General features: G+C 38.3%; 2 protein-coding genes and 1 pseudogene across 6 annotated transcripts in view; 2 read left to right on the forward strand and 1 right to left on the reverse strand.

The window, feature by feature from the left end:
- PCNX1 (pecanex 1) overlaps positions 1-21654 on the reverse strand; it is a 207257-nt gene that overhangs the window by 6310 nt on the left and 179293 nt on the right. For all 5 annotated transcript variants that reach the window (XM_055288936.1, XM_055288932.1, XM_055288935.2 and 2 more), the window contains 5 exons: positions 21134-21284; positions 6845-7075; positions 5394-5668; positions 3631-3836; positions 7-449 (listed from right to left, as the gene is read on the reverse strand). In XM_055288936.1, coding sequence (XP_055144911.1) covers positions 7-449; positions 3631-3836; positions 5394-5668; positions 6845-7075; positions 21134-21284 — 1306 coding nt within the window. The remainder of the gene's footprint in view (positions 1-6; positions 450-3630; positions 3837-5393; positions 5669-6844; positions 7076-21133; positions 21285-21654) is intronic.
- Positions 7358-10757, forward strand: LOC129487703 (large ribosomal subunit protein eL33-like). The gene has a single exon (XM_063644350.1). The coding sequence runs from the start codon at positions 10381-10383 to the stop codon at positions 10711-10713; it is 333 nt and encodes a 110-aa protein (XP_063500420.1). The 5' UTR covers positions 7358-10380; the 3' UTR covers positions 10714-10757.
- On the forward strand, positions 19643-20576 carry LOC129487701 (large ribosomal subunit protein eL6-like; annotated as a pseudogene).

The following is a 21654-nucleotide window of genomic DNA, read 5'->3' on the forward strand; positions in this document are numbered from 1 at the left end:
GCTTACTTGGACTCTGTAAATCACTTCTCCCTTTCTGGCGTGTGAATTGTTGGCAGGACTTAAGGTGTTGCCTGGCTGCGCATCAGTGGCACTGCTCTGACCTCCCTCTGTCGCAAGAAAGCCCACGAGAGTGTGATGTTTGCAGGCTGGGATGCTTTGGCTGGAGCTGCTGGAGGAAGGGAGGCCGTGCTGCACACAGGCCAGACCGCTCTGACCTGAGGGTTCCATTTGGTTCACCATCGACAGTCGGGATTGGATGGATGATGGCAAGTTTCGAAGCGATATCTGACTGGTAGAAGAGCGCCGGCAAGGCACAAACCCAGTGGTGGACATTCGGAGGGATGAATGCCGGCTGCTATAGCAGTAGGAAGACTGGCTGGCTACTGAGGCCCGGGCAGGAGACTGTCTGACCAGGCCCGACTGCACAGAGTGAGAGCTGTGGCTAGTGCCTAGGAGGAGAAACAGCAGCACTCACTCAAAGTAGAATGACTCAGACACAATACTTCTGTTTCACAGTTTCTAAGACTTTTTCCCCTAAGCAATTAATTGGTGAACTGATACAACTTAATGTTTATGCCTAAAACTTTTAAAGTTAAGAAAAAGAAATACGTATCTGAGATCTGTTTTCTTTTGTGGTTTTTGTAATGTCTTTTTTATTTGCTAAAGTTTTTTAAAGTTCAAATTCTGTGGCATATGAAAGACTTAATAATTAAATATTTTACAGCAAATATCAAGACTTAAGGTTGGGATAAATCCTAAAATATGTTTCACAGAAATATTTTAAAATAACGAGAATACTTCCATAATATATCAGAAATGAAATATCTCACGGAAATGAGACAGTCAGAAGGATTTACTAAGAAACACTGCATGATATCACTTGTGGAATCTGAAAAGCCCGAACTCACAGAAGCGGAGAGTAGAATGGTGGTTGCCAGGGGCTGGGGAAGAGGAGATGTTGGTCAAAGGGTACGAAGTTCCACTGAGTCAAGAGGAACAAGCTCTGGAGATCTACTGTACAGACTGGGGACTGGAGTTAATAATAATGTGTTGTATGCTTAAAAATCGTTGAGTAGCTCTAAAACGTTCTTACCACAAAGAAATAAGTATATGAGGTGATGGATAGGCTAACTAGCTTAATTTAATCATTTCACAATATATTCATATATCAAAACATGATGTTGTATACCATAAATATATATAATTTTTGCCAGTTAAAAAAAAGAAATATTTATTAAGGCCCTACTATGTGGCAAGCTCTATAACTACTATTTCTCAAAGTATAGTATTACTGCTCTTTCAACTTCTACCAAGGAAAAGCTACACTGCCTATAGAGAAGACAGTGAATACCACGCTGTAATTTTCATATACATTTGGGGATCACTACTAAATAGGAATGATCAGTGGCACTGAAAAGCAGGTTCTTCTGCATCCTTTTTCAAGTGGCTTGATACGATTCTTCAGACTTGTCTTTTTCTTGACTCGTAAGAGTAATGTAAAATTAATTACATTGAAAACATAGCTACATGTACTTTTTACCTAAAAATAAAAAGAACTAATCAAGGTAAGAACAAAAAGTACATTTAAAGAACACTGAAAGTTTTAGGTTTTCACCTAAATAAAAAATATTTAATTATTAATTATGTCTTTCATATGCCACAGAATTTGAACTTTAAAAAACTTTAGCAAATAAAAAATATATTACAAAAACCACAAAAGAAAACATCTCAGATATGTATTTCTGAACATCCAAAATGTTGATCTATCAGGTCTCTTCACTTGAATCCCATTGGAAATATATATATATTTAAATTTAATAAATGTCTTTAAATTTAAGTAAATGTCTTAGAACTTTATCTGATTCATGTGAAGCAGTCAGGGGGGCAGTTGGGGAGAGGATCAACGTCTCCATATGGCTGGATCAACTGCCCAGCCATACGGAGACAGTTGAGACCTGATTCCTTCTGCATACCAGGTGGATTGTAGATCTGTCAAAGGGAAATTAATAAAAGCATACTTTGAGGGCCTAGGGACAGGGAAAATTTGAATTAGGACATAAAAAGTACTAATGATAAATGAATAGTAAGTTGTTCTCACTAAAATTAAGGACTTCTCATCGGAAAAAGGCAAGTAACTCTTCACAGTAAGAGAATGAAAAGACAAGGGACAGAATGGGAAAAGATATTTGTGGTACAGAAAACTGAAAGAGCTCAAATCCAGAATATAAAACACAAATCAGTGAGAAAAAGATAACCAAATAGAAAAATAGGCAAATGATGTAACTAGGCACTTTAGAAAGAGGAGCTGCTGATAAATTCATTAAAAACTTCCATTCTTAGGTATCAGAGTAATGCAAATTAAAAGAATAAAATTAAAGACCACCCTTCTCCTGCCCCTCCTGGAGCAAGCAAGGAGCAGAGGCAGGAACTGACAACCTTCAAAGCTGGGAAGGTTGATAGGACTGGTGAGAGTACCAACTGCTTTAAAGGAAAAAAAAAAAAAAAAAAAACCTTTCTGGAAAGATTTTTGGCATTATATATCAAGAGTCTTATTCTCATAAGCTTTGGCCTAGTGATTTCATTTTTAAAGTCTCTAACCTATGAAAATAATAAATGATTACAAAGACTTATATACAAAGATTATTACAACATTATGTTAGAAGAAAAACCAAGTCCTTGTCCAACAGGGGAGAAGTTAATTATAACAGTTAAATATTGTTAGCCTTTAAAAATTATATTTTCAGCCGGGCGTGGTGGCTCACGCCTGTAATCTCAGCACTTTGGGAGGCCAAGGTGGGCAGATCACGAGGTCAGGAGATCGAGACCATTTGGGCTAACACGGTTGAAACCTCGTCTCTACTAAAAATACAAAAAAAAAATTAGCTGGGCTTAGTGGCATGCACCTGTAGTCCCAGCTACTCAGGAGGCTGAGGCAGAAGAATGGTGTGAACCCAGGAGGTGGAGTTTGCAGTGAGCCGAGATGGCACCACTGCACTCCAGTCTGAGCAAGAGTGAGACTCTGTCTCAAAAAATAAAAAAATAATAAAGATTATATTTTCAAAGAATCCTTAATATATTAAAATGTTTATGTTGAATTATCAAGTTTAAAAATTATATATACAAATATATAAAATATATACAAATATTTGTATATATATATTTGTATATATAAAATAATATGAACAAATGGAATAATGTACAACTTGGAATAAAAAAAATTATATTTCTGGGCTGGGTGTGGTGGCTTACGCCTGTAATCCCAGCACTTTGGGAGGCCGAGACGGGCAGATCACGAGGTCAGGAGATTGAGAACATCCTGGCCAACATGGTGAAACCCTGTCTCTACTAAAAATACAAAAAATTAGCTGGGCATGGTGGCGGGGGCCTGTAGTCCCAGCTACTCGGGAGGCTGAGGCAGGAGAATGGCATGAACCCGGGAGGCAGAGCTTGCAGTGAGCCGAGACTGTGCCACTGCACTCCAGCCAGAGCAAGACTCTATCTCAAAAAAAAAAAAAAATTCTATTTCTGAATTTCCAAGTGGATCACATGTAATCCTCTTTATACACATATACTAATCAGCCTCTATGGCTAAGAAGCTAACATTAGACATACAACTTTGTTTCACATTACCTAGTGTTGGAGGATAAGATGTGACAGGTGGGTGGAGTCCAGTTCCTGATCCCTGCCCAGGATTTCCAGTGCTTCCCTGGGTCACATTGCTGTGGGGATTGCTGGCAGTTGTTGCATTGTTACCAGTGCAGGAAGTCCCACCTCCAGTATCAGAATCTTCAATATTGCCACCACTGTTACATCCAGCTCCGCAACCTTTCCTAAGCCTAGGAACAAATATCAGAGTAGGAAGGATTATTCCAAGATCACTTCAAAATGGGTATTTTATTCTTTTTCCAGCTATTCTGAACTGCAAATGCTACTAATGTTCACCTTTTAAAGTCTTTATGGTGCAAATCAATATTAGGAACAAAAAAACTCATTACGTTTTCAAAGAATGGCTTAAGAACTATACCCGTCATATTCACTGCCTCAAATCTTTCATATACTCTATTATCTCTCCTGCACCATAATAAAGAACTGTATATAACTCAGTTGTACCATTAAGATCACAGCTGGAAATGGAATTTTTTTTGTTTTTGAGACGGAGTCTCACTGTCACCAGGCTGGAGTGCAGTGGCACAATCTTGGCTCACTGCAACCTCCACCTCCAAGTAAAAACGATTCTCCTGCCTCAGCCTCCTGAGTAGCTGGGACTACAGGTGCCCGCTACCATGTCCAGCTAATGTTGTATTTTTAGTAGAGACGGGGTTTCATCATGTTAGCCAGGATGGTCTCAATCTCTTGACCTTGTGATCTGCCCGCCTCAGCCTCCCAAAGTGCTGGGATTACCCAGCGTGAGCCACCGCACCACGCCTGGAAACAGAATTCTTACCAGTGCCAATGTCTGTTCAGTGACTCTGAAGTATGTAACCCCTGAAAACCTAATTTATTTATACTGTTAATATAGTGTACTTGAAGAGAGGTGCTGAAATCATTTTTCCTATTTTTAAAAAATGGAGAGTGACTAAGCAAAGAAGGACAATTGGGCACTCTACATGCCATTTTTCTTAGGGGGAAAGAATCTGTTTACGGTAATTCCAGCGTATTAGATCTTTTTTGGAAAGAAAATTTCTTTGAGCACTCCCCTGACTTATATTGTGCCTTCTGTTTGGGCAGAGATTGAACATTTGAGAGTTTGCTGCTTTAATTGCCAGATTTGGTTTTCTTAAGCTATATTTAAGAATCTGAACAACCCTTATGTTCTGCAATATTTCATCATCCAAACTATGATGTTCCTACACCAGACACAATTTACTAGACAAAAGACAGAGAAAAAAAATCATGTGAATATTTGAAAACACTGTGGATTTCAGATCTGAGAACGTATTGTTAAAAAGGCAGTAGTATCTCTGCATTGCCATCAAGTCTCAATGTGTACAGAGTGCTCCCCCTAGTGTTGGAACAGAATGGTAAACTAGAAAAAGTAATCAACTTTCATGTTATGTTTTTCTCTTAACTTCCCATTTGTACACAACAAATATCCAAATATTCTAATAGTGGTAATATACAATAGAAAGTTAAAAAAAATTAAAGGGAATTTTCCAAGATTCTACCAAGTAATAGAGCAATGGTTCTTAACCACAGTTATACATCAGATTTATCTAATAAGATTTTGAAGATAAGAATGCTCAGATTCTACTTCTTGAAGTTCAGAAATAATGGGTTCATATTGTACCATGGCACCTGTAATTTTTTCTACAAGCTTCCCAGGTGATGCACACTGCCTAGATTAAGAGTGTCAGGAATACACCAGCACTGAATAATGCAACCCCTTGGCTCACCTGTGCCAGGTTGACACTATGAAGTTCCTGATATTTCCCAAGCTTATAGGACCCCCAAGAATGTCTTTAAGCTGTTCGTGGCTGTCAGAGTAAGAAGTTGTCAGGGGTGAGACAAAGATTGGGTAGCCAATAGGTTGATCACAAGATGAGTTTATCATGTTTCTCAGGGCTTGCTTTGCATTTTGGATGCTACCTCTCTCTGGGTTACGGTTACGTAGAAAAACAAGCTCCTGCTGTTGCCCTGCCCAAAGACCTCGGACACATTCCTTATTCACCTGAAAACCAGAACACAAGGGAATTAGGTTAAGGGGCCAAGAATAAAATTCACAGAAACAGAAGAGCAGAAATGGGAGGAATACAAAAGATATTATGATAACCAGTTGTGAAAAGCAGGGAACAAATATAAGTAGGTCACATTTAAATAGGAGGTAACCAATTTCCCTTTGTCATTAGCAGGTTGCTAAATAATAAGTATCTACAGAGCTCTTTCTTCATGCTCTGTATTTAAAGTATCAAGTAAAATGAAGTCAATTTAGTTTTTTAACTTGGCAAAGCACAGATAAATAAGACAATAGACATCTTTTACAGAAATGAGAGATAAATACGGTTGAATGTTTATGACATTTGTGGGTTGATTAATGTGAATTTAAGAAATAACTATAAACTATCAGAATAAAATTTCAGAAATTAAGCCTCTTAAAGCCCTGAGATGTTTAAAAAAACAAACAAGCAAAAGTTAGAATGAACTATATAACTTCTGATCTCTATTAAGTATATGGTATGCTATCATTTTGCAACCTAGGAATCGTATTATATTAGCAATATGGTGCTGACTTTTTAAAAAGAGATGCTGAACAAATTGCATATATAAAAGATATAAGACCTGCCATTTAATGGATAAAAGACTGTCAAGACTGAAATAACCAAACATTTTAAGGCTTTATGGCACATGAGAAACTTTCAGAGGACAGAATAAAGTACTAAAAAAAAAAAAGTAAAATTAAGTGCTCATAAACAAGAAAGACTAATGTAATATGGTCATCACATTTTTTTTTCTGTGAAAAAACTTTCAATCAATCACTTTTTAAAAGTTTACATCAAGGCTGGGCGTGGTGGCTCACATCTGTAGTTGTACAGCTTTGGGAGGCTGAGTCGGGTGGATCACTTGAGGCCAGGAGTGTGAGACCAGCCTGGGCAACATGGCAAAACCCCGTCTCTACAAAAAACACAAAAATTAGCCGGACGTGGTGGTGCATGTCTGTAGTCCCAGCTTCTCGATAGGCTGAGGTGGAGCAAAGGGAGGTCGAGAGCCTGCAGTAAGCCCATGATCATGCCACTGTATTCCAGCCTGGGCCCAAAGTGAGACTCTGTCTCAAAAAAAAAAAAAAAAGTTTAGATCAAGTTATTCAACTTCTATGTTTTGGACACAAATAAACACCTCAAACACTTACTTTAATGACCCTGAAGCTCAGGTAGCGTCTGTTGAGCATGATGATTTTATATTCATTGGTGCCATCATCCATGACATGCCGCAGAGCAAGCAAGGAGGGAGAGTTGGCAAGTACTGCACTCCGCCATGCAGGGTCCCCTTCATGGGCTATTACGAGGTTTTTCTCATGAGATACTATGGCTTCATAGAGCACAGTAGGGTCATCATATTCATCTGGAGATGTAAAATGATCCTAAATATAAAAATAATATATAAATTTTTAAGGAAAATAAGAGAACTGATAACTTCTACAGTTACAAAGTGAACGTTCTTAAAAACTGGTTTATTATGAATACTTCAACACGTTAATATTATTAGAGATAAATTATAGATTCTCAATCATAACCGGGTTAGGAATTAGCTCATTACTGCTATACTATTTTTGTAAATTCCTCAATCCAACCCTCTCCTCTAAGTTGTACATGAATAAATACTGTTTCTGGTTTTTATGTGTTTTGTTTTTCTCTTTCAAGTTGGTTTTTCATATCTTTATTCATGTTTTTTTTCTGTTGAAGGATTATGTCACTATTAGGTAAGGAAGGCTAAAACTATATAAAAGATCTCTATGTTGTGTTTCTTTTTAACTAGATACTTTTCACATAAAGTCGTATCTCTAAAATGGGTTCTAATATACCACTTTATCCTGCCTCTCACCTAGTTAAGATACAGCTCAAAGCTAGAAGCTTTGAGCACAGATTTGGGGTCCTAGTCCTAGAGAAGTTGGTAAAGTTTTCTCTGAAAAGTATCTTGGTCTTAATAACTACTTATTCATTTGATAGTTATTCAGTATCTACCATGTACAAGACTGTCTGGCAGGCAGCATGGATGAAACAAAGAAGATATGAAATGTATCTCCCTATTATAAACCTACACATTAACAGGGACAGGACATATACTGAAATAACTGTAACACAAATCTGCAGTTTTCAAATGGTATATTAAAGAAATGTAAATATGATAGGCTGCTTTCATATTTATAGTTGGGAGATTGACAAATTTCTATCCCGGTAAAGTAATCCATTTGCACTCAAGTCAACTGACCAGAATTTGTGCTATGTGAAAGGAGAAGAGGGAGAGTAAGAAGGAATATCCTTAAGGATAGAGCCTGTTAGCTGGAGGGTTGAGATATGTGAGATAATACTGTACACATAAATAATGCTTCATATGTTCTACATTATTTCACTGGAATCTTACAACAATCTTGTCAAGTAGGTTGAGTTGATAATACCTGCATTTTCCATGTTTAAAAACTGAAGCTTAAAGAGGCTTAATTGCTTCCTAAGTTTAGGAAGTTAGTACATGCCAGGCAGAAGATTTTGGACCTCGAAGACTGGTATTCTGGAATAACTCAGTCAGACAAAATAAAGAAAAAAGAATAAAAGAAATGAACAGAGTCTCTGAGGAATATGGGATTATGTAAAGCAACTAAACTTACCAATTAATGACATTCCTGAGGAGGTGGAAAAGTAAACAACCTGAAAAACATATTTGAGGGAATAACTCAAGAGCATTTCCCTAATCTTGCTAGAAAGGTGGACATCCAGATACAAGAAATCTGAGAACAGCTGTGAGATACTATACAAAACGAACATCACCAGGCATACAGTCACCAGGGTGTCCAAGGTCAACACTAAAAAATTCTTAAAGGCAGCTAGAGAAAAAGGTCAGATCACATAAGGGAACCCCATTATAAAGTAAACTTCTCAGAAGAAACTCTATAAGCCAGAAGGGATTGGGGCCTGTTTTCAGCATTCTTAAAGAAATTCCAACCAAGAATTTCATATCCTGCCAAACTAAGCTTCATAAGTGAAAGAGAAATAAAATCTTTTTCCAGACAAGCAAGTGCTAAGGAAATTTGTTACCACTTGACCAGCCTTAGGAGAGATTCTTAAGGGAGTTCTAAACATGGAAACAAAAAAATAATACCTGCTACCACAAAAACACACTTAACATAGCCCACAGAACCTATAAAGCAACCATACAGTAGAACTACGAAGCAACCGTTCATGATACATGATAGGACCTTCATGATAGGACCAACAACTTCATGATAGGACCAAAACCTCACATATCAATATTAACCTTGAATGTAAATGGTCTAAACACCCCACTTAAAAGACACAGAGTTGCAAGGTAGATTAAAAAAAAAAAGACTCATTTGTCTGGTCTCTTCAAGAGACCCATCTCACATGCAATGACACTCAGGTGCAAAGTAAAGGGCTGGAGAAAGATTTATCATGAAAACAAACAAAAAAGAACAGGGGTCACTATTACTGTATCAGATAAAACAGACTTTAACAACAGTAAAAATGGAAACAAAAGGTCATTACCTAATGATAGAGGGTTCAATTTAACAAGAAGACATAACTATCCTACATATATATGCACCCAACATTGGAGCACCCAGATTCATAAAACAAGGTTTTACTGGCCTACAAAAAGACTTAGCCACATAGTAATAGTAGGGGACTTCAATACCCCACTGACAGTGTTAGATCACTGAGGCAAAAAACTAACAAACTCTGGACTTAAGTTTGACACTTGGCCAATTGGATCTAATAGACATCTACAGAATACTCCACCCATCAACCATAGACTATACATTATTTTTATCTGCACACAGAACATACCCTAGGATCGACCACATGCCTGGCCATAAAGCAGGTTTCAATAAATTAAAAAATCAAAATAGGCCGGGTGTGGTGGTTCACGCCTGCAATCCCAGGACTTTGGGAGGCCAAGGCAGGCGGATCACGAGGTCAGGAGATCAAGACCATCCTGGCTAACACGGTGAAACCCCATCTCTACTAAAAATACAAAAAAATTAGCCAGACGTGGTGGTGGGCGCCTGTAGTCCCAGCTAATTGGGAGGCTGAGGCAGGAGAATGGCGTGAATCCAGGAGGCCAAGCTTGCAGTGAGCCAAGATCGCGCCACTGCACTTCAGCCTGGGCAACAAAGTGAGACTCTGTCTCAAAAAAAAAAAAAAAATAGTAACCATACTCTTGGACCACAGTGGAATAAAAATGGAAATCAATACCAAGAAGATCTCTCAAAACCATACAATTACATGGGAATTAAACAACTTTATTGTGAATGACTTTTGCGTAAAGAAATGAAGTTAAAGCAGAAATAAAAAAATTATTTGAAATAAATGAAAACAGAGATACAACATGCCAAAATCTCCAGGATGCAGCATCTATGACAAACCCACAGCCATCATACTGAATGGGGAAAAGATGGACGCATCCCCCTTGAGAACCAGAACAAAACAAGATGTCCACTCTCACCACTCCTATTCAACACAGTACCAGAAATCCTAGCCACAGCAATCAGGCAGGGGGCAAAAAAAGGCATCCAAATCGGAAAAGAAGTCAAAGTATCTCTCTCTGCTGCTGCTATGATTCTATACCTAGAGAACCCAGAAGACTGCCAAACTCTCTTCCCGTCATCTTGGCTCCTGTGGAGGCCTGCTGGGGACAGGATTTCTAAAAGGAACTATGTCTGGAAGGCTGTGGTCCAAGGCCATTTTTGCTGGCTATAAGCGGGGTCTCCGGAACCAAAGGGAGCACACAGCTCTTCTTAAGATTGAAGGTGTTTACGCCCGAGATGAAACAGAATTCTATTTGGGCAAGAGATGCGCTTATGTATACAAAGCAAAGAACAACACAGTGACTCCTGGTGGCAAACCGAACAAAACCAGAGTCATCTGGGGAAAGGTAACTCGGGCCCATGGAAACAGTGGCGTGGTTCGTGCCAAATTCCGAAGCAATCTTCCTGCAAAGGCCATTGGACAGAGAATCCGAGTGATGCTGTACCCCTCAAGGATTTAAACTAACGAAAAATCAATAAATAAACGTGGATTTGTGCTCTTGTATTTTTAAGTGGATTAAAAAACTTAATACCTTAAAAAAAAAAAAAAAGACTGCCAAAAAGCTCCTGGAACTGATAAATGACTTCAAGTTTCGGCATACAAAATCAGCGTACTAAAATCAGTAGCATTTCTATTAACCAATAATATTCAAGCCGAAAACCAAATCAATAACGCAATCCCATCTACAATGCTCTCTCTCTCTCTCTCTCTCACACACACACACACACACACATACACACTAATACATCTAACCAAGGAGGCGAAAGATCTCTACAAAGAGAACTACAAAACACTGCTGAAGGAAATCAGACATGACACAAATGGAAAAACATTCCATGCTTATGGACTGGATGAATCAATACTGTTAAAACAGCCATACTGCCCAAGGCAATCTACAGCTTCAATGCCATTCCTATCAAGCTACCACTGTAATTTTTCACAGAATTAGAAAAAACTTCTAAAATTATATAGAAGCAAAAAAAGAGCCTGAACAGCCAAAACAATTATAAGTAAAAAGAACAAAGCCAGAGGTATCACATTACTTGACTTCAAATTATAAGGCTACAGCGACCAAAACAGCACGGTACTGGTAAAAGACAGACACACAGACCAATGGAACAGAATGAAGAACCCAGAAATAAAGCTGTACACCTATAGCCATCTGAGCTTCAACAAAGTTGTCAAAAAATACACAATGGAGAAAGGACTCCCTATTCAATAAATGGTGCTAGGGTAGCTGGCTAGCCATATGCAGAAGAATGAAACCAGACTCCTATCTTTCACCATATACAAATATTAACTCAAGAAGGAATGGATTAAAGATTTAAATGTAAGACCTTAAAATATAAGAATCCTAGAAGAAAATCTAGGAAACACCATGTTGGACATCAGCCTTGGGAAATAATTCATGACTAAGTCCTAAAAGCAATTGCAACAAAACCGAAAACTGACAAGTGAGACCTAATTAAACTGAAGAGCTTCTGCACAGGAAAAGAAGTTGTCAACAGAGTAAACCAACAACCTTAAGGATGGGAGAAACTATTCACAAACTATGCATCCAACAAAGGTCTAGTACCCAGAATCTATAACTTAATTCAATAAGCAAAAAACAACCCCACTAAAAAGTGGGCAAAAGATAAGAACAGATACTCCTCAAAATAAGACATACAAGCAGCAAACAAGTATGAAAAAATGCTCAACATGAATCATCAAAGAAATCCAAGTCAAAACCACCATCTCACACCAGTCAGAATGCCTATTATTAAAAAGTCAAAAAACAAGAGATGCTGGCAAAGCTGAGGAGAAAAGGGAATGCTTACCCACTGTTGAAATGCAAGTTAGTTCAGTCACTGTGGAAAGCAGTTGGAGATTTCTCAAAGAAACAGAACTACCATTTGACCTAGCAATCCCATTACTAGGTATAAATCCAAAAGAAAATAAATTGTTCTACCGAAAATACACATACACTCTTAACGTTCATTGCAACACTATCCACAATAGCAAAGATGCAAAATCAACCTAGGTGCCCATCAACGGTAAATTGGATAAAGGAAATGAGGTACATATACACCATGGAATACTATGCAGCCATAAAAAAGAAATAAGTCACTTCCTTTTGCAGCAATATGGATGTGGATAGAGGCCATTATCCTAAGCAAATTAGGATAATTCTTAGAAGGTTCCTCTCTTCTAGGAATTGCCTTTAGCTAATGGAGCTGCCTGGGTAGGAGATGATGGTGCGGGGTGGGGAAGAGGGGGGAGGTACATCCTTCTCTGTATGGGGTGAGAAGTAAGGAAGTACATAGCATAACTTTTGGAGATATTGCTAACTCCACAGCTTCTTCTAGAATCCAGCTAAGGCTAGAATTCAGCTAAAACACACTTTACTGAGCTGCTTCCCTTTTTCCATCCCCCTTCTAACACTTCTTTACAACATAATTCTTGAGTGCACCCAATTAATCTCTTGCACAAGAATCTTGGACTCTAACCTGTTTCTAGACCACTTGATCTAAGATAGCATTCATAATATACTGATAAGCAGTTCTTAACTTCTGTATATCATACACCAACTCTCCTAATTTTTCTTTTAAATACCCAGTTCACATTTTCCTATACAAGCAGACAGCCAGATGTCATATGATGTGCTACCTTTTAGCAAATAGTTATATTAGGAAAGGGATGCCATCTTTGTAGAGTAGTATTTTTACAATTCCTTGAATGAAAACTAAAAGTCCAGACACAGGCAATAATAATTTATTTTCCTACCTTTTAATTTGAGACAGGATCTCACTTTGTCACCCAGGCTGGAGTGCAGTGGTGTGATCATAGCTCACTGCAACCTTGACCTCCTTTGCTCAAGCAATCCTCTCGCCTTAGCCCCCTAAGTACAGACACACGCCCCCATGCCCAGCTCATTTTTTTTTTCTTTTGAGACGGAGTCTAGCTCTGTCTCCGGGCTGGAGTGCAGTGGGGCAATCTCAGCTCACTGCAACCTCTGCCTCCCAGGTTCAAGCGATTCTCCTGCCTCAGCCTCCCAAGTAGCTGGGATTACAGGCACACACCGCCACGCCCAGCTAATTATTGTATTTTTAGTAGAGATCAGATTTCACCTTGTTGGCCAGGATGGTATCGCTCTCCCGACCTCATGATCTGCCCGTCTCAGCCTCCCAAAGTGTTGGGATTATAGGCATGAGCCACCACACCTGGCCCAGCTAATTTTTCAAAAACTTTTTTGCAGAGACAGGGTCTTGCTATGTTGCCCAGGGTGATCTCAAAGACCTGAGCTCAAGCGATCCTCCTGCCTCGGCCTCCCAAAGTGCTGGGATTACAGGCATAAGCTACTACGCCTGGCCAATAATCATATTCTCATGAAAATGAACAAAAAGCTGGAAATTATCAGGCATGCCCAAAGTGGAAAATGTTTCATCTTGTTTAAATATCTCTTTTCACTGGCATTAAAATGGTTGAATAAATATGTAAAGTTCTACATACATTGAAAACTGTGAGGTGCCTCTGTATGTGGTGATTTGGAAAGATGTCCATGTCATATTAAATGAAAAAAAAATAGCATGTTACAATTAATTCATATAGCAAAATTACATTTTTAAAAAGGAGCATATCACACACATAGGTGAAAACGTATGTGCTTAGAAGAAATCATAAAAGATATATCAAATTACTGGCAGTGATTGCTTTTTGGGGATACTGTACAATAATATGGAGTGATGGAAAGATGTTTATTATTGAGCAATGTTTACTTTTTAAGAATATTCAAGAGATGTTATCAGTTTTACTGGCAAAAGTTTTCAAAAGAATTTTAGAAATATACTTGAGATGTTATAAGCAGATGCACAGGATACACTATTTTTTTAGAGCAATGAAACTCATTCATTAAACAAACATTTAAAGTCCACTGCACCAAGCAAGGAGAACATAAAAATTAATACGAAATTATTCCTTCCTCAAGGATATCACAGACTGTAAAATTTTCAGCATATATCATATGTAAACTCATCTGGATTTTGATTGGTTTATTTTAGTTCTAATAACTATGTAATCCTCAAAGAGTACTAATAAAGGAAAATAAATAAGGAGGAAAGATATTTTACAAAAGCAATTAAATAGAGGACAAGAAAGAGAACAGATGAAAAAAGCAATTTGCTTCATCTGAGTTTTGGTTAATCTTCTTCTACAAAATTGGGATTAAAATAACTTTCTGGGTTGTGGTGATCTAATGCATATGAAAGTACTGTGTACATGTAGGACAATATGCAATAGTAAATACCGCACAGATCATAACAGTTTCTTATTGGGATTTTTTTAGAGACAAGGTCTTGGTCTGTCGCTCAGGCTGGAGTGCAGTGACACAATCACAGCTCACTGTAACCTCAAACTCTTGGACTCAAGTGATCTCCCATCTCAGCTTCCCAAGTAACTGGGACTAAAGGCACGCGATACCTTGCCTGGCTAATATTTCTGTTTCTTTTTCGCAGAGACGCAGTCCCACTATGTTGACCAGGCTGGTCTCAAACTCCTGGACTCTAGAGATCCTCCCATCTTGGCCTCCCAACGGTGCTGGGATTACAGGCGTGAGGCACCACATCCAACTTAACAGTTTTAATTACCAAAAAGTAAGCACATGTAATACATAAAGTTGGAGGGGGTGGGGAAAGAACTATAAAGAAAAAAGTTCAAAAACACCAATGAAGTACTAAAAGTACATCATCAAAGACTATGTCTGGAAGGCAAAGGTTAATAGAAATTTTATATTTTCAGCTCTCTGGAAACAGAATCTTCTTAAAAGTCAAGTTTGAAATATGATTTACAACAAAATGCACCCATTTTAAGTGTACAGTTAGACGCATCTTGACAAATGTGCCTACCCAGGTAACCACTGCTGCAATCTAGATATACAGCATTTCCATCACCTCAAAAAGTTCCTTCCTGCCTCTGGCATTCACTCTCTAAACTTCAAGTAACCACTCATCTACTGTTTGTTATTAGTTTCTTTTTATTGCTGAATAATATTCTGTTGTGTAGATATACCATAATTTGTATGCCTGTCTGCTAATGGACATTTGAGTAGTTTCCAGTTGGAGGTTGTTATGAATAAAAACACTGTAAACATTTGTGTTTAAGTCTTTGTGTAGACATATACAGTTGACCCTGGAACAATGCAGGGGTTGGGGTGCCTATCCCTATGCACTCTAAAATCCATGTATAACCATAACCTTTGACTCCCCCAAAAATGTTAACTACAAATACCTTACTGTTGACCGGAAGCTCTACCAATAACATAGTCAATTAACACATACTTTGTATTTTATATATATTATATACTGTATTCTTATAATAATGTAAGCTAAAGAAAATGTTATTCAGAAAATCATGAGGAAGAGAAAATATATTTACTGTTCATTAAGTAGAAGTGGATCATCATAAAGGTCTTCATCTTTGTCATCTCACATTTGGAACAGGCTGAGAAGGAGGAAGAGGAGGGGTTGGTCTTGCAGTCTCAGAGGTGGCAGAGGTGGAGGAGGCGGAAGGAGAGGGAAGAGAAGCAGGCAAACTTGGTGTAACTTTACCAAAAAACATTGTACTTTTCTGACATTTTTCCTTTTTCGTTTCTTTAAAAATGTTTCCATATAGTACCAATTCTTCTTCTATCTTATGCTTTAGTTTTAGTGCCCATATCACAGAAGGGTCCATACTGTAAAAGAAGTCAAAATCAGTCTTGAATAATCCAAACCACTCTGCCAGACTGTGTAAAGTCAACTTGTTTTCTGGCACTGCTTCCTTGTCTTCCTCATCATCTGGCGCTGGTTTGGAAGCACTCATCTCCATCAAGTTATCTTCTGTTAATACTTCTAGTGTGGTGCTTAATACCTCTTGAATTTGTCCAAGAGCCACACCTTGTAATCCTTCATCACCCCCCCTCCTTTTTTTTTTTTTTTGCCATATCCACAATCTCATGATTTCCTTGGTTGGCTCTGTCATAAATCCTGTGAAGTCATGTACAACATCTGGACACAGTTTTCTCCAGCAGAAATTTATTATTTTGTATTTGATGGCTTTCATGGCTTTTTCTATACAACAATGGCATTTTCAATGGTGTAATCTTTCTAGACTTTCATGATGTTCTATCAGGGTTCTCTTCCATAGCACTGACAATCCTTTCCATTGAGTACCATGTGTAATGAGCCTTAAAGGTCTTCATCGTACCCTGATCTGGAGGCTGAATTAGAGATGTTGTCTGGAGGCAAGCAGACCACCTCCACACCTTCAGTGTTGAACTCATGAGGTTCTGGGTGGCCACGGGCATTGTCCAATATCAAAAGAACTTTAAAAGAAGGTCCTTTACTGGCAAGGTACTTCCTGACTTCAGGGACAAAGCATTGGTGGAGCCAAACCAGGAAGAGTTCTCTTTGTCTAGGCCTTCTTGTTGTACAATCAAAATAGCAGTTGGTGTTTATCTTTTCCCCTCAAGGCTTAGGGGTCAGAGGCTTTATAGGTAAAGACAGTCCTGATCATAAACCCCTCTCTGCATTTGCACAAAACAGTAAACTTAGCTTACCCATTCTGCCTTAAATTTTGGTGCTTGGTGCTCTTCCTTACTAAAAAATGTCCTTTGTGGCTTCCCCACCCCAACCCCCGCTGCAGAATAGGGCACTTTCACCTGCATTAAAGATCTGTTCAGGCAGATATCCTCTTTCCTCAATGATTTTCTTAATGGCATCTGGGAACTCGTCTGCTGCCTTTTGGTTGGCAGAAGCTGCCTCTCCTGTTATCTTGACATTTTTAAAGCCAAAGCTCTTTCTAAAATTATCAAGCCATCCTTTGCTGGCATTACATTCTCCAGCTTTAGGTCCTTCACCTTCCTTATGCTTTAAGCTGCCATATAATGACTTCGCTTTTTCTTGAATCACATTAGTGTTTATAGGTATGTCTTTCTTATAGCAACCCTGCATCCAACATAAAAGCTATTATTTTCAACATGAGATGAAAAGGTATTTTGTAAAATGTGCAAGGTTTTCCACCTGCTGGTGTAGTAACACTGGAAGCTTCACGAATTTTCTTTTTTTCCACACTGGTCCTTAAGATGGATTCACTTATCTTGGAATGGTGGGCAACCACAGTTGCAGACCTCAATCTATGGTACATATCAAGCAACTCAACCTTTCCTTTTAATGTCATGACTTTTCTCTGTTTTGTGGGGGCCCTTTCAGCATCACTAGTGGCACTTTGTATGGGTCCCATGGTGTTATTTAAGGCTTATGGTACTGCACTAAACACAATGAGAAATACACAAGAACTGCGAGATCACTTTTTACTGAAATACACAATTTACTGGAAAGGCGAACTACTCACACAGAGATGATTAGTGCCACACGGCATTTTAAGCATACTCCCAACATTTGAGCTCATTGCAATAGCAACAGAAGGTGATTACGAAATTACTGTAGTATATAATATTAATATGTACCACAGTTGACTTTATGTAGTTACGATTTAATACTGCATCTTTGTTTACATTTCTTTCAAATGCAGATGGTGCCATGTATAGTCTGTGTTTTTGTAAGTTTTGATAAATTTTAACTTTTTATAATAGATTTCTGTGTGTTTTATGGTAGCAAACAATAAAATAAACTAGTATCTATGTATATTTTATGCATTCATGACATACCTAAGTTTGTCTTATTTTACTGATATTTCTAGGCTTTGTAGTTCATCTTTTTCAAATTGTTGCAAATTTCCAAAAAAGTTTCCAATACATTTACTGAAAAAAATCTGTGTATAAATGTAGCTATGCAGTTCAAACCTGTGTTGTTCAAGAATCAATTGTACTTTAATTCTCTTGTGTAAAGATCTAGAAGTAGAATTGTTGGGTTGTAAGGTAGATGCATATATCCTTTCTTTTAGTATATAAGCCTATTGTTCACTTTTATGGATTTTCATGAGCACATGAACTTTGGCAATGATCAGTACTAATTTACGCATCTAGATTTTCCTGCTTGAGAGATCCTCACAGACAACCTAATGTCTCGCTTAAAGTGATGATCAATATATGGCTGTTGTTTGTGACTTTATAGGTCAATCTCCACCCTCCTAGAAGGTGTATCAGAATTAAGGAACTTCTCCAGGTTGCATTACATTCTCCACTTCCTCTCCTCCCCTCAGCCCTCCATGGCTTCTTGGTTCCAATTCTACATTCTCACCTCCCTGTTTATAAATATTGTCAGTCCAGGCTAATGATGGGAGTGTGCTATATCCAAGTGTGTTGGGCCAGAATATAAAGTAAAGAATCACTGATATCGGCAATAATGCCACAGCCAAAGCAATATTTAAGGAAAGAGACCTGGCAGCAACAGGCAAGAGAGTCCTGTAAGGAGAGACTAGGGGTAGGCACCCAAGGCATCAGAGGCTTTAATTCTGTGCTCAGTTTCGTCTCAGACAAGTTGAGATAAAATATCTGTGATAACATTTAGAATTAATTGAAGAAGTTTGTCAGAAGCTATTAGAAAATTATACTATATGAAAGAAAGTATTTCTTATAAAGCAGATACATACTTGGTACCTTTCCAGAAATGTCTAAGTTTTAAAAACATTTTAATCTGAAGTAATTACCCTTTTGTGAAATGCACTGAATTTTGTCTCAAAACTCTAAAACTAGTCTGAAGATGGACAATTCTATTTGATCCCAAATTAATATTTCCCCAGGGCATCATCCTCAAATAGTATTCCATTTTTCACAGAGATTTTCAAATAGTGTGTCCCTTATTAGCAATGTTCCTAAAGAATGTGAGGTTTTTAACTTAATTCCCACACTTTAGATTATATTATAATGCCTTGAAGAGTAAGTCACATTTTATTTGGGGGCAAAAGATTCAATTAGATTTGAGCACTGCAGATACACTTTAATGAGTCTTATCACGGGGTCTCTATCATTAGATCTGATAACTACTGTCCAGTGGAATGGAGGAACAAGTGCCAGTACTTAATTTCACAATATATTCTTGCAATCATCTAGGGCTTTAGAAATGCATTGCGGGGCCTCACTTTAATGTTATTACCCTACTAAGATATTTAGCTAAGCCTAAGTCTGTCCTAACCACCTATTATTCTATATAACACATGGAACGAAATTCATCATTCAGTAACAGCAGCACGTGTAACATTCCTGAAGTGTTACTACACTACATTTAGAGTTGGCTAACATTCATACAGGGAATAGGCAGGCATTACAATAATATGAAGTCAAAATAAGTATTATAGGGGCCAAGGACCTTTACTTACAGCTTGTAAATAATTTTTTTCTTTACATTTCATGCCTGTATCAGTCACTCTCTAATGTTAATATTCGAACTTACTATTAGAAATACAGGTTCAGGTTGCTCTTTCCCATCTTGCAAGATGGCGGGTGAAAAAGTTGAGAAGCCAGATACTAAAGAGAAGAAACCCGAAGCCAAGAAGGCTGATGCTGGTGGCAAGGTGAAAAAGGGTAACCTCAAGGCTAAAAAGCCCAAGAAGGGGAAGCCCCATTGCAGCCGCAACCCTGTCCTTGTCAGAGGAATTGGCAGGTATTCCCGATCTGCCATGTATTCCAGAAAGGCCATGTACAAGAGGAAGTACTCAGCCGCTAAATCCAAGGTTGAAAAGAAAAAGAAGGAGAAGGTTCTTGCAACTGTTACAAAACCAGTTGGTGGTGACAAGAACGGTGGTACCCGGGTGGTTAAACTTCGCAAAATGCCTAGATATTATCCTACTGAAGATGTGCCTCGAAAGCTGTTGAGCCACGGCAAAAAACCCTTCAGTCAGCACGTGAGAAAACTGCGAGCCAGCATTACCCCTGGCACCATTCTGATCATCCTTACTGGACGCCACAGGGGCAAGAGGGTGGTTTTCCTGAAGCAGCTGGCTAGTGGCTTGTTACTTGTAACTGGACCTCTGGTCCTCAATCGAGTTCCTCTACGAAGAACACACCAGAAATTTGTCATTGCCACCTCAACCAAAATCAATATCAGCAATGTAAAAATCCCAAAACATCTTACTGATGCTTACTTCAAGAAGAAGCAGCTGCGGAAACCCAGACACCAGGAAGGTGAGATCTTTGACACAGAAAAAGAGAAATACGAGATTACGGAGCAGCGCAAGATTGATCAGAAAGCTGTGGACTCACAAATTTTACCAAAAATCAAAGCTATTCCTCAGCTCCAGGCCTACCTGCGATCTGTGTTTGCCCTGACAAATGGAATTTATCCTCACAAATTGGTGTTCTAAATATCTTAAGAACCTAATTAAATAGCTGACTACAAAAAAAAAAAAAAAAAATATATAGGTTCAGGTTTTAAACATTTAATATATCTTGTCATGAAATCACATTTTTCTCTTATTCAGATCAGAATATTTCTCAAAAGGTTCCTAAGAAACATAACTTGGAAGCTGATATGGTGTGGTTGTGTCCTCACCCAAATTTCATCTTGAATTGTAGTTCCCATAATCCCCACGTGTCCTGGAAGGGAACCAGTGGGAGGTAACTGAATCATGGGAGCAGTTACCCCTATGCTGCTGTTCTCATGATAGCGAGTGAGTTCTCATGAGATCTGATGGTTTTATAAGTGGTTCTCCCCCTTTTGCTTGGCCCTTCTCCTTGTTGCCACCATATGAAGAAGGATGTGTTTGCCTCCCCTTCCGCCATGACTATAAGTTTCCTGAGGCCTCCCCACCCCTGTGGAACTGTGAGTTAATTAAACCTCTTTCCTTTATAAATTACCCAGTCTCGGGTATTCCTTACAGCAGCATGAGAATGGACTAATACTGAAATCATGTGAAGAAGGATCAGTAAACACCAGTAATGAATTAGAAAAATCTCATCTTCTTACCTGATGAAGTTTAATGGACATACGGATCCCAGGGACTACTACTTTTCTTAGCAATTCCATGTCAGCAAAGATCCATTCATCTCGAATTGAAGAAATACGGAAATCTCCTTTAAATAGGGCATGCAATCCATAGAGGAATGACTCTAAATTACTGTTAAGATTGGAGATAAAAGTTCACATGTTTTGACAAAGGTCTTCCATGACACTGATTCTTACATCTGCATGTGCATCAGAATCACCTGGGAGTGTTTTGAAAATACAGATTCCAGGAACTAATGTCAGAACCCTGAACCAGAATCACAAGAGATAGGGCCTGTCCAACCTGGGACCCTTATTTATAAACCACTGTAATAGTGAGTCCATGAAAATAACAGGCAAAGAGCCTGTAAGTTAAAATAAATTAAGAAAAGCTTAATGGAAAACATGTAGTTATCACAGAAAAAAATTCAAAATATGTGGTATTTCTTAATTCTGATTCATTTGGATGTATATGTTAGGAAATTCAGTTTAGATTTAGAGTC

This window comes from Symphalangus syndactylus, chromosome 8 (genome assembly GCF_028878055.3).
Source record: "Symphalangus syndactylus isolate Jambi chromosome 8, NHGRI_mSymSyn1-v2.1_pri, whole genome shotgun sequence".
NCBI lineage: Eukaryota > Metazoa > Chordata > Mammalia > Primates > Hylobatidae > Symphalangus > Symphalangus syndactylus.

Excerpts from the sequence above, each read along its gene's own strand:
- LOC129487703 (XM_063644350.1), top strand. The coding sequence starts at position 10,381 with ATGTCTGGAAGGCTGTGGTCCAAGGCCATTTTTGCTGGCTATAAGCGG.